The following is a 13,004-nucleotide window of genomic DNA, read 5'->3' as shown; positions in this document are numbered from 1 at the left end:
ATCCTTGCTGATAAAGTTATTGTATTTTGATTATGAAATGGTAATTTTTTTAAATTAATACTTTTAATCAGCAAGGATGCAATAAATTGATCAAACGTGACAGTAAAGACATTTATAAGGTTACAATAGATTTCTATTTAAAATTAATGTCATTCTTTTCAACTTTCTATTCAAAGAATCCAGAAAAAATTTATCACTGTTCCCACAAAAATATAAAGCAGCACGTTTGTTTGACAAGTGTTATTATCATTGATAATAATAAATGCTCTTGAGCAGCAAATCAACATATTAGAATGATTTCTGAAGGATCATGTGACTCTGAAGTCTGGAGTAATGAATGCTGAAAATTCAGCTCACAGAAATAAATTACATTTTACAATGTGTGACCCTGGACCACAAAACCAGTCATAATGGTCAATTTTTTTGAAATTGAGATTTATACATCATCTGAAAGCTGAATAAATAATCTTTGCATTAATGTGTGGTTTGTTAGGATAGGACAATATTTGGCTGAGATACAACTATTATACTATTTCATACTATGAAAATCTGGAATCTGAGGGTGCAAAAAAAAAAATCAAAATATTGAGAAAAAAAATATCGCCTTTAAAGTTGTCCAAATGAAGTTCTTAGCCATGCATATTACTAATCAAAAATGAAGTTTTGATATATTTACGGTAGGAAATGTACAAAATATCTTCATGGAACATGATCTTTACTTAATATCCTAATGATTTTTGGCATAAAAGAAAAATTTATAATTTTGACCCATACAAGGTATTGTTGGCTATTGCTACAAATATACCTGTGTTACTTATGACTGGTTTTGTGCTCCAGGGTCACATATTACAATAAGATATTTTCACAATATTACTGTTTGTTTGTGGGTTTTTTTGTCAAATAAATGCAGCCTTGGTGAGCAGAAGAGACTTCTTTCCAAAAGATTTTTAAAAAATCTTACAGACACCAAACCTTTTATCAGTAGGTACATACAGAGGTCATAAAAGATACAGTTAAAAATGTGCTAAATTCTACTGTAATTATCAATTCTCATTTTCACACAAAGTACATGTCATTCTGTACAATGCTAAAAAGTGTAAAGCTGTTCTGTAAAGTACAGTTCAGTCAGCTCCTGATTAGATTTAACTTTACATTATCTTCAATAAAGGTACATTTTTATGAAATAATAAAAGTGTTTATAATAATACAGAACATTTAAATTACAAATAAAGTTATCATGCTGGTAAATTCTTCAAACTGCTGTGTCTGGTCTGAGAATTTAAAACAGTCATGCAAATTTAAATTATGACTGTTTTTGCTGCAAAAAAAAAAATATATATCTGACTAACATTACGTTTGCAATTTAAGAACCGAAAGTGTGCCACAAGCTTTCTCAGGAGACTGATGACTTGACTAAGTTCACAGACCTTAGTCACAGATTTCTCTCTGAGTAAAGCAGACATGTGGATGCTTACAGTCACACTTTTACACACATTTTGTCCATTATTAGCTCAGACTGCAAACCGAAGCACAATATAGTGTGGTGAAACACATCAGCTGAAAGAAAAAAGTGTGACACTGCTGACAATGCTGATGCTAACATCAGCCCAAAACACCACAGAACATGCCTAATATCAGAGAAATGAAACTATGATGTGACAACATAGGAATTATCTGATAAAACTGAGAGGCGTGTGTGAGACGCTGTTGAAATGAGACAGGACCTCAGCAGCAAACAGAGTGGGCATTTATCTGGACTGATGGATGAATGATGGCTTTGTTTGGTCGTTTCAGCAAAAGGCTGACGATGGATGCAAACTGCAACTGTACATCAAACGTAAATGTTTCAAAATGTCTTATTAAATGTCACAAGGTCCAGCAGATTCTGTTCTGTGATGGACATCACTTTAACTAAAAGACATTATATTGCAAAACAGGTGCTAAGGCATCAGTTCTTAAGGACAAAGTAGAGATTGTTGGTCATTATATTGATCAAAAGTGACTGTAAAAACTTTTACATTGTTACAAAGGTGAGCATCCGAAAAGTTTCTTTACTAATTTTCAGATGCTACAGTGTGCAGTTATTATATCTCGAATACAAAAGTGTGCTTGACTGAATGTGTCTAAGAGTTGTTCTGAGCATGCTGAATATTTCACAGGGGAAAATGCAGTGTAACAATCTCCTTGGATACTACATTTCCCTTGAGGCTAAATGCCCTAAGCTTGTCCTTTCACTACAGATAAAGCAGCAGAAAATTATGGAAACTGACTTTAAGTATTAAATTTAAAAATCAACAAGAAATAACGTAGCATCCAAAATAATGACAATTTACATGGCAGTTTAGCTTGAATAAACAAAACGCAAATGGCAAAATGACTGGTCTAAATACAAAAGGTTAAACAGGTCAGGTTAGATACTCAAAATTAAAAAAATACTCACTAAAACGTAAATAATCTAAATAAATAGTTTACAAAGAGAGGCCTAAATACTTGTAAAATTTAACAAAGACACTCACAAATGTTTACAAAGACTAGACTAAATGCTCAAAGTGCTAAAAACACTTACATAAATACCTAAGTTTACTAAGACTGACCAAATCACTTACCAAAGATAACAAAAGTATGCCCATGAGAAGAAAAAAAACCGTTTAAAACTCCTGACATGTCTGAATGCCAAAGTACACAAACACTGACATAAATATCAATGTTTACACACAGTTTGGCCAAAATATTCCCCAGTTAAATAAAAATTGGTTGCAAATACTCACCAAAGTTTAAAAATACTAATTTTGCTTGTATTGATGGACAGACTTTGATGATAACAGGGATGGCGATGTAGATTCCCAGCACCCAGATCAGTATCCTCCTTAGCCTCCATATCAGACCACCCCTGCAGACAGAGAGAAGAACTGGTTACATAAAACACAGATTCATTTAACACACATATAGTAAATAAAGTAATAAATAAAGCAGTATTTTGTCCTATTCAACAACACATGCAGTGATTAATTAAGAACAACATTCTCTCAAGTTAATTGGCTGAAACACTTTGGACAGTTGAAGCATATATTGTGTCAATATTAAATGATGTTTTTTAATAAAAATCACATAGAAGGTTTGTCATGTGTAAGTACAAGATGTGAACAAAAGTGTTTATTGGGAATGTTTTCAGACATGCTCTTCTCTTTTGAACTGAATGGTTAATTAATGGTACTCATAACATGGCTTGTCTTCTCTTGGTCTCCCTCACACTCAGAGGTCAGACAGTGTGCATCTTTGCGGCCAGCAGTGACCTCTAAATTGTGCCGGGGAGTATAAAGTGTCATGATAAAAATGAGAGAGATAGCAAGAGATCACTTAGAGGAACAAACTCACCCTGTCTGACTTACTGCCCTGAGCTCTACTGTACGTGTTTGCGTGTGCCTAATATACAAATTAAAGTGTGACTTTCCGATTCTATGAGGTTTGTGGTGAAAAGCTGCTTTATTAAGCTTGCTTCATTTCCTTAAACTGCATAAGGAATTTTTCCTACCCAACTCATGACCAGGGGATTACTTAAACACTCAGATACTAACACACACACACACACACACACATATAGGTATACACATGCAAGCTCTCTCATACACATTATATTTATGTAAAATTGTATCATGGTTTCCACAAAAATACTAAGGAGCACAACTGTTTTCAACATTGATAGTAATAAATGTTTCCTGAGCACCAAATAAGCATATTACAGTGATTTCTGAAGGATCATGTGACACTGAAGACTGGAGAAATGGATGCTGAAAATTCAACTGTGCATTACAGAAATAAAAGAAGACAGAGAATGTCCCAGACAGGGTGAAAGAGGAGTAAAAGCAATAATCCAGGAAGCGAGCCATCCGGTTTGATCCGGCTGACCCTGGATCAGTTCCACCATGGCATCTAACATCCCTACGACCTTTCCTCTGCCTCCTTCAGAACACACCTGCTTACTTTGGATCAACTAATACTGTACTTAACTACCTAAACATGAAGAACTAAAGAATTTTCATTTATAATGTAAACAAATTGGAACAAACCAAATAAAAGATTCAATTGTTTTCTGCGTTTATGGAAACGAGTAGTAGAAAGAAGACGGAGGATGATGATGGACAAAGAGTAGGCCTATGGAGAACTCAAACCCACATATCAATGTGTCAGCATGCAAATACCCAATAAACCACATCTCTAACTGCACTTGTAACTTGCGCTATACTTATTCCAGGTGGTTAATGCAGCAGGCGGCTGATCTTGAGTTCCCTGCAGAGATTACCTGGCAGTGAGTCACAGAAGGTTTGATCTGAGTGTGTGTGTGTGTGTGTGTGTCCATGTGGTGCGTGTGAGAGTTTCTGCTTGTAAGTGAGAGTACAAGGTGATTGTGATAAAGAGAGAGAGCTAGACTATTGTGCAACAGCAGAGCTAAATACAGCACACACAGGCTGCACTGAGACTCATTACTGTACAGTGCTTACACAAATACCGCCAAGGTGCTATTTGTGTGTGTGTATGCATAAACTTGTTGTTGAGAATATATACTTTTGTATCCAGTCCAACAAGCCATTTATTTGTTTATGTGGCTGGTTAGGTTATAAGATTGTGCAGTTCTGTTTTTCTGTCAATATGGGGTGCTGTGTGTACATTAATGAGGAAAAAAAATTAACTTAAATGATTTTAGCAAATGGCTGCAATATAACAAAGAGTGAAAAATTTAAGGGGGTCTGAATACTTTCCGTACCCACTGTATATGCACAGAGCATGCGATCCAGAGCTTCAATACCTTCAGGGTAACACTAATATGTTAAGTCATGCTGATCCAATGCCATATGGGCATTATTACAGCTGTCTGGGCATCAGGAGTCCAGACTGCACTGGGACAGAGTGTTTCTGACTAGTGCATCCAGCAAAAAGATGGGAAGGAATGAGAGAGAACAGGCTAAAAATCTTGGCCAAACAATAGTAACAGAAACGTATTTAACAGATTGGATAACAAAGTTTGTTCATATATTGAATGAAATGTCACAACAAAAAGCCGTTTCTGTTCTCAAACAGATTGCACACATCTCAAGTAATATATTGTAGCATACAGATGTGCTTGTACACTACGGTTCAAAAGTTTGAGGTCAGCAAGTTTTTATTTTTTAAGAAACGAATACTTTTATTGGGCATAGATGCATATATTTATTAATAGCGACAGTAAAGACTTTTGTGAATGTTAAAGATATTTCTATTTTGAAATAAATGCTGTTCTACTGAAATTCCTATTCATATCAAAGAATCTTTAAAAATTTGTCAAAATTTTGAACACCAAATTAGTATCTTTTTAGCATATTAAATTATTTCTGAAGGATCATGTGACACTGAAGACTTTTCCAGATCATGAATAAATTACATTCTAAAAATATATTGTTAAAATATTTCTAATGAATGCAGCCTTTGTGAGCAAAACACAATTCTTTCAGAAAAAGGAAAACAATCTTACTAACCCCAAATTTCTGAATGGTACTGTACGTGGAGAGATGGGAAGGTTTACTCAGTTTACAATCATCTTAAAGCATAACATGTATCATGAATCACTGCACTGATCCATTTTTCAGTGCTGATTGCTGTTTAACTTTGTAATTTGACAGTTTTTGTTCCGTTCTAGTGCACCTCCTTGGTCATTTACTTCCATTTGTGTGTGTGTCAGTCTCTGCATTTGACAGGATGCAACTCTCTAAAAATTATAACCTCCAACACACTACTCCTACACACCCAAACACTCATACACCACAACACTCAGAAACACACTCTGAAATCACCAAGTCAAGTGCATACATCTTAAAATAGAGACGAGATCATAAAACTTTTTGGCAGCAACTACAAATTGGCAGCAGTCAGCAGCAGTCTTTATGAAGACATCAAACTCTGAGAAGACTATCGTAGTTACCCAATAACCTATTAATAACCCATTAGCTATTAATTCAGAATTTATAAAAAGAGAATTCCCCCTCACTGCATTTCTTAAGTCAATCTGAAGCCTACTGTGACATCAGCAATGCTCAAACAATAAAACTAAGCAGTGGTTTGACTATTATTTAGCCATTTTAGTGTAATTGTATATATCTGGCATTAACCATGAAGGAAAAGTGAGAACCTAAATGCACGTCTGATTCTACATTAATAAATTATTGGGTAATTTTAAGGTCAGCATATTTGGCAAAGAACAGATGCATAATTCTGTTTATTACCAGAGCAGACAGGCAGCAAGATCCTGCTGTACTCAATGATAAGCCTACTTTAGGATTAAATGAACTACACAAGAACACTGAAGTATGCAAGAAACAACCTGAACAACATTTCATACCCATTCTACAATAGAACACTATTGGATCCCAGTGATTTTCTCTGTTTGGACAAAAAATACTGAGACATTTTTTAATATATCTTCTTTTGTATTCCACAGAAGAAAGAAATTCAGGCTAAGTGCTGCTAAGAATTGTTATTGACGGATCTCATGGGATTTAGATTCAAATGTATCTTTTAAGCCCAAATAAACCAGCATATCCCCTACTCCAACCTCAAACTCTGGTCTTGAAAGTCGCAGTTAGATCACTTCCACTTGAAAACATCACAGGAAAACTTTTTTTGTCTCTTCCTTCTCTTTCTGTCCGACGCCAAAGGCTTGCCTCATGTCTGCGGGTACCAGACAACAGCTCCTAAGTGGCAGACATTGGTATAGGATATGCTTTTAGAGCTCTTAGCTGCAGCTGCCCGGATCAATGTCCCAAATATCCTGGTACAGCTGTAGAGCACCGACTGACAAACACTAGCTCTATCAATGACCATGATCAATTAGCGGCTAAAGCCCTGGCTGCCAAAAAAACGTCTGGATGGAGTTAAGAACATAAATACTTTTTACATTATATTGCATAATACTAACAGATTAGTAGTTAAAACACTGACAAATAATTAGCTAGAAACACTAACATTGAAAAGGTCCACAAACACAAACATCAGCTTTTTTGCATCCATTCTGAGCCACTTCCAAATGTGGTTTTACAGTGAATCAGATACATATCCGATATCTGGACATCTGACCTACAGTTAAACATACATATCCATTTTCCGTTGGGATTCAATGCCCCTACAAGGTGAGGGTGACAAGTGTGCCCATAAAGATAGCTTTTCTTAATGACTTATTGTAAAGCAGACATACGAAGTGCCCCAACAAACTCACAAAAAAATAAAAACCTGTCGCTATTTCAGAAAACGTCAGATTTTCATAAAAATGTAAAAAAAGGACTAGATGTGAGACCAGGATAGGCTTACAATCAACGGTTAAACTGTGTAGAATGAAGATGATAAAGAAGAAGCAGTAGAAGTAGAGAAAAGTGGAACACTTTCAAAAACCTGCAGCTACAGCTACATGTAATAGATTATGACAGGTCTGACGGACCGGACTCTCTAAGAGACACTGAGGTGACGCTGAGAAACCCAGGTCTGGTAACACAGCTTGGGGTAGGAAGAGGACTTTAATGCTTCCTGCTTTCAACACAGCAAAAAACTGTGTCTTCTGGTAACATAATACAGTAAGTTATCTGTTAGCTTCCCCCATTAGACAAAATGAAATGACATTCATAATGCATTTAACTTTGGTTATGTGACATATTTACAGAGGAAATTAGCTTTACAGTGGTAATTCCCCTCTTACTGAATACCCTCATATCGAACTATGTAATAATAACGCAAATGGGATCCGATAAGGCAAAACAGACAGGCAAAGGATACGTGAAACTGTAGACACTGCACTCCTAAGGATGAAAAAGAGATAGACACGTGCTATATCTCGGGCTCTCTACTTCCTTCCTCACTCCTTTCATCCTCCCTTTCACTCTTCTCTTCTTTCACCCGTCCTAATGAGTGTCTCAGACCGCTCAGCGGAGCTTAGAAGAGCAGTTTTGACAGAGATGCCAGAATTAGTTATGGCTCTATTTGACCAAAGATCAGTCTCCTTCAAACGGCCTCGGGAAGGATCACCACCAACCCGGTTTAGAGCAGTGCAAAACTACATATATACTACAAATTATATTCAATATCAACAAATAGGTGGGTACCTCAATGACTAGTTGACCTTAAGGAAGCTTGCAAAGGTTTGGTTTCAGATTCATCTAATGAAGAGAATCGAGGTATGCACTGTTTGTGAACATTTATAGCTGTGCAATCTTCTCTGAGAAGGTGCAAACTGTGTAACAGTGAAATCACAGCACGCTGTTACCATGCTAACTACAGCAATAAAAAGAAAAAACTGACTGAACTAGTGGCTATTAGATGACTACTTGACCAACGTAACCTCACAGCAACTTCAATACATTAACACACCCTTGATTTGTTTCTCAAGACAAGTTATTGTCAAGATATGTTTTCAGTCCTCCTGAAATCTAAAAAAAGATTTCAGAGGATGACACCTTGTCAAGACTTCTTATTCCTATCAAACCTGACACACTTTCCCAAGAAGAGCTAAAATAAGACACCAAATTGTCACGATTAGATGCCTCTTGGGCCTATGTTTGATCTAGAGCTCCTGTTCCCAGAATGTAAGAACAGACCAGAATTTCAGGTTGAAATGTGCAGTGTATAACTGACATGGTTTAGAGGGAAGCAGGGATTTGTTATTTAGGCTGAAGGCTAGTCCACCCCTCTTTTAAATGGACGTCTTTAAGAACAAGGGAATGCAACCAACCAACCTATTTTAAAAGACCCCATCAAATCAAAACTGACATTTTGTGGCTTTTAGACTTTTTTTGTCTTTAAGATTTTAAAGTCTTGATGAAACAGAAATTGCAACAGATCCTTTCTTCCATATTGTCACGTACATCCAGGTGAAACGGATTAGGACAGAGAGAGAAGAGAGGTAAGTCTGGTTTCACTGGAAGATCAAGTTACGACATTTTAATTAACTTATGAGGTCAAAAAATGAAAAAAATTAAATGCTTGGATGAATCATTCGCAATAAAATCAATAATATGAATTTAGAAAAGAGATTTCATTTCGTGCTAACGTTAAGTCATCTGTTGATAGTAAAAAGAGAGCAGATACATGTATTTATATATGCCATCATTGTCTTCCTGGAAAAAATAATGGCAACCAAACTTCCTCTTTCCATAAACAAATGCATCAACAAGGACAGAACACTGTGCTCTTCAAGCGATTTAATGTTGTCTTTAACGTATGATATACAACATTTTACAGGGGATTTCAGCTAATTGAATTTCACAGATTCTGTGAATTAAAGCTAAACTGACTCTTTTAACCTTGAACCCGGCCTGCCACACAAAGGTCACTGCAACCAGACTAACCAGCGGCAGCTCCTGTGTCGGACACATGACCGGCTCCAGCACCCAATACCCCAGACCCATACAGCACCGGAGGAGAGTCCGATTACTGCGCCATCAGATACAGTGCAATAGTAGAGTAGCATTTCAGTTTAAATGAGATGTGATGGTAGAACTTTACAGGACCACTTCCTGCTAGTGTTTCATGCTAATTTGGCAAACAACGTCTTTTATAACAGGGCATTTTCCAGGTTTGTTATATTGGAATCTTTCATAACATCAGCTCAGTTGCTACTACCTGAAATATGTTGTAACAATATTGTAGTTAAGAGCTGTAAGTGTTTCCACATTCAGCTAAATCCCAATATAAATCAGATCAGAGCATATAACAGCTCAGGCCCACTTATTAAAAAGAAGTCTCATATGCTTACCAAGGTTGCATTTATCTGATCATAAATACACTAAAATATTGTGAAATATTATTACTATTTAAAACAATTGTTTTCTATTTGACTATATTTTCAAATGTAATTGATTCATTTGACAAAAGCTGAATTAGGCGGCAATTAATCCAGTCTTCAGTGTCACATGATCCTTCAGAAATCATTTCTAATATGATGATTTGGTGCTCAAGAAACATTTCTTATTATCAATGTTAAGTTTTATTTGAAACAGGAATCTTTTGTAACATTATAAATGTCTTTACTGCCACTTTGATCAATTTAATGTGCCCTTGCTGAATAAAAGCAATACTTTTTTATTCTTTATTATTACTGCTTTAAACTTTTTTTAATCATAGTGTATATTAAGCAAACATGAGACACGGGTCTCTAACTGACCTCCAGGGTCAAAAGTCACAGGCAATTCACTCAAAACCAGTTACTATTTCCATATGACATGGCAACCATGAAACCTAATACAATCCTGTTATCTTAAAAGCATTTTGGGGTTGCAACCCCCACCAGCTGAGAAGCACTGATCTGTGGGAAATCCTCCAGGATCCCAATTGGCAACATGTTCTGGCAGTACATAATGTTTCTTTGCTGAGTGTACAATGTTTTACCACCATATTGTTGGACCAGAATGTCCAGTTTCCTCCCACTTTGATCTGCAGAGCAAGTCCTGGCTGAGAAGAATGACATCACTAAACATACACCTGTTTAAACTCAGCCTTGGCAAGACCTAACAAACCGGAGAAATGTCTAGAACCTTTGCATTTAAGACCTAATATTGTTCCTGAAATCTGAATCATGTGCAGGGATATGCCTATAGCCCTAGACAACAGCCACCATGCATCCTCCTACAGTGATGCAATCTTACATTATTTTAAATATAGCAGTAAAAACATGAACTGTATGACTCAGCTCTGCTTTGAGGAAATCTACAAAAGATATCACCTTGCTTCCACTTTAGCATATAACCATGCATTAGAAAAATAACTCTCTTTGCATGTAAGGGACCTCTGATGGGCTCTAAATACGACTTTCTAGACTTTTCCACTTGACGGAGACAGAAATACTCTAACTGAAGCAAAAGAGCTACTAGAAGTTGCTGATCTAGTTTGGGACAGCCTAAATACTATTTAGAGTCTCAAGAGAGTCACGTGGGACTGTGATTCAATCATAGAGAATAATCTATGTGGCTTCATGCCTCAAAAGAGTTTCAAGCCACTTGAATATAAAAAGAATGACAATAATGCATGTGATATCATATTAACAAGCATCAAACAGGACTGTGTGTTGAAAATACATCAGATGATGCTGAAAATGCATAACTTAAAAACAACACAGAGCCAGGGTTTTTATTTAAGAATTAATGGAGAAGATATACATCTGGTGATTTATGTACAAAACAGTTACCTGCCATTTTTAACTATTAACTGATTTTGAACAAATGCAGAATTGTTAATAAAAGTTATTATACGGTTAGATCGTGCTTAATACTGGGTCTGCACAGGTTGAAAACCCAAAGATATGTTTTGAGCAAGATTTCCAGAAACTTATACTGGTAAAAACAGGTATAGAGCCAGAGAACATCAGTGCCACAAGTGCAACAGCGGCTGTCAAGTCTCACCTCCTGTAGCGTCTCCCCATCCCTGTCCCCGAACCTCCTGGATCAGAAGCAGCGTCTGTTTTTTTGTGGCACTGCTTTAGATCGGAGCTGCCGTCCAGTAGTGTAACGTTACCCGTGAACGAGCTGTCATGGTCTGCGCTGCCTTTTCGCTTTCGCATCACTGAAACGTGAAACAGCACAGGTAAACACACCCAGATGAGACTGGAGGTATTATACTGCAGTCTCGCGCGAATCCTCGCTGAATCGAGCGGAAGAGCTGCTGAAAAAATCTTGCAGCCGTGCTGGATCCGGTCGTTCCGCGACGGTGTGTGTGATCCGGTGTTTCTCCTCCCGGCGATTGGGACATTCAGCACTTTTTCTACCTACATTGTTTTGCAGGAGTCGGATATCTGCAGAGACCAGCTGATCAGCGCAGCCTCTCGCCCTCCGTCCTTCCGCTCAGCCAATCACAGACAGCCGCTCAGCCCACTCCGACGCTTCAACAGCCAATCACACAGCGCTCAGCTCCGCCAACGGCCAAGCACACAGAGCCGTAGCGCCCTCTCTCGTTCAGTTAAATCGTGTACCTCACTGCAGAACACAAGATCCAGGGGGCGTGGTTGGATCCACATTTTTTCCACAGAGATTGGTAGGTTTAGGGGTGGAGATGGGTGGGTTTTGGAATCAGGGGGTGGAGACGGGTAGGTTTAGGAATATGTAAGGTGGGAGGAGTTGGATCTGATCTGCAGTGAGGACCATCTCAAGAAAATAGAGTGATTTATTTAAAGAGATCTGGCAACATCGCATTTGTCCTACAGAGACTTACTTCTGTACAGACCAAACCTGCTCATCCTGCTATACTTGGCCACTTAAAACATGTCAGCTTCAGTGTAATTATAGACAATAGGTGGCCTTGCCACGTTTTTAACAAATAAGTCTTAGGTTTTCCTCTATTTCGGTGTAATTTAGTGCATGCGCTAAATATCTAATAACATGCATGGTCTATGATAGTTTAACAATCGAGCAAAACCATCGCACCCTTGCTCATATCAAAATAAACAAACACATACTGTACATGTCAAACTATGGGATTCAAGAAACTGTATTTTAAAAGTTTAAAATATAAATGCAAAGATTAGAGAAGAACACCCTCAACAGCTTCAACGTGACCGCACGATCGTCAAACAAATTAATAAATAATGCATAAAAACATTCGTATAAGTATTCGAGTCCATGCATATGAAGTTGTAGTCATGAATTCTGTATTATATGAATCATAAAACCCAACCTGTTCATTCTGATGGGATTACATTGTAGATGTTTTGACAGGATGCGTGGACTAGTAAATTTTTCCAGTGAGTTTCCTCTCATGTGACCATAACCCAACAATTAATGCAGCGGAAGGAGCGTGCTTTCCACACTGCCATAAAAATAGTGGCAAAATGTGTCAAGTGGGTGACACATTTTTCGAATTAATGATGATGTATATGAAGATTATTAAATTAGATAGGCCTATGCTAAAATAGAATTTTTAGATTTTTCTATAAAATAAAATGACAGTCCTATTTTTTATATTTTTGTTTAAGTCTATGTAAATGAAAATATGTTATTAGA

At 37.0% G+C, this 13,004-nt stretch overlaps 1 protein-coding gene across 2 annotated transcripts in view; it reads right to left on the bottom strand.

Annotated features, from left to right (window-relative positions):
- The window catches only part of abhd12 (abhydrolase domain containing 12, lysophospholipase), a 21,314-nt gene extending 8,543 nt beyond the window's left edge, over positions 1-12,771 (bottom strand). The window contains exons 1-3 of one of the 2 annotated variants that reach the window (XM_016545209.1): positions 12,679-12,771; positions 11,412-11,571; positions 2,769-2,890 (exon numbers count right to left, since the gene is read on the bottom strand). In XM_016545209.1, the coding sequence (XP_016400695.1) occupies positions 2,769-2,890; positions 11,412-11,569 (280 nt within the window). In that variant the 5' untranslated portion in view covers positions 11,570-11,571; positions 12,679-12,771. The remainder of the gene's footprint in view (positions 1-2,768; positions 2,891-11,411; positions 11,572-12,678) is intronic. The other variant, XM_016545210.1, reaches the window with a different exon arrangement.
- Between the last annotated feature and the right edge of the window lie 233 nt (positions 12,772-13,004).

The sequence above is a fragment of the Sinocyclocheilus rhinocerous genome, unplaced genomic scaffold (assembly GCF_001515625.1).
Source record: "Sinocyclocheilus rhinocerous isolate Xijiao unplaced genomic scaffold, SAMN03320098_v1.1 scaffold2715, whole genome shotgun sequence".
In the NCBI taxonomy this organism is placed as follows: domain Eukaryota; kingdom Metazoa; phylum Chordata; class Actinopteri; order Cypriniformes; family Cyprinidae; genus Sinocyclocheilus; species Sinocyclocheilus rhinocerous.
The sequence above is the reverse complement of the archived record's forward strand: the minus strand, read 5'-3'. Positions and strand labels throughout refer to the sequence as shown.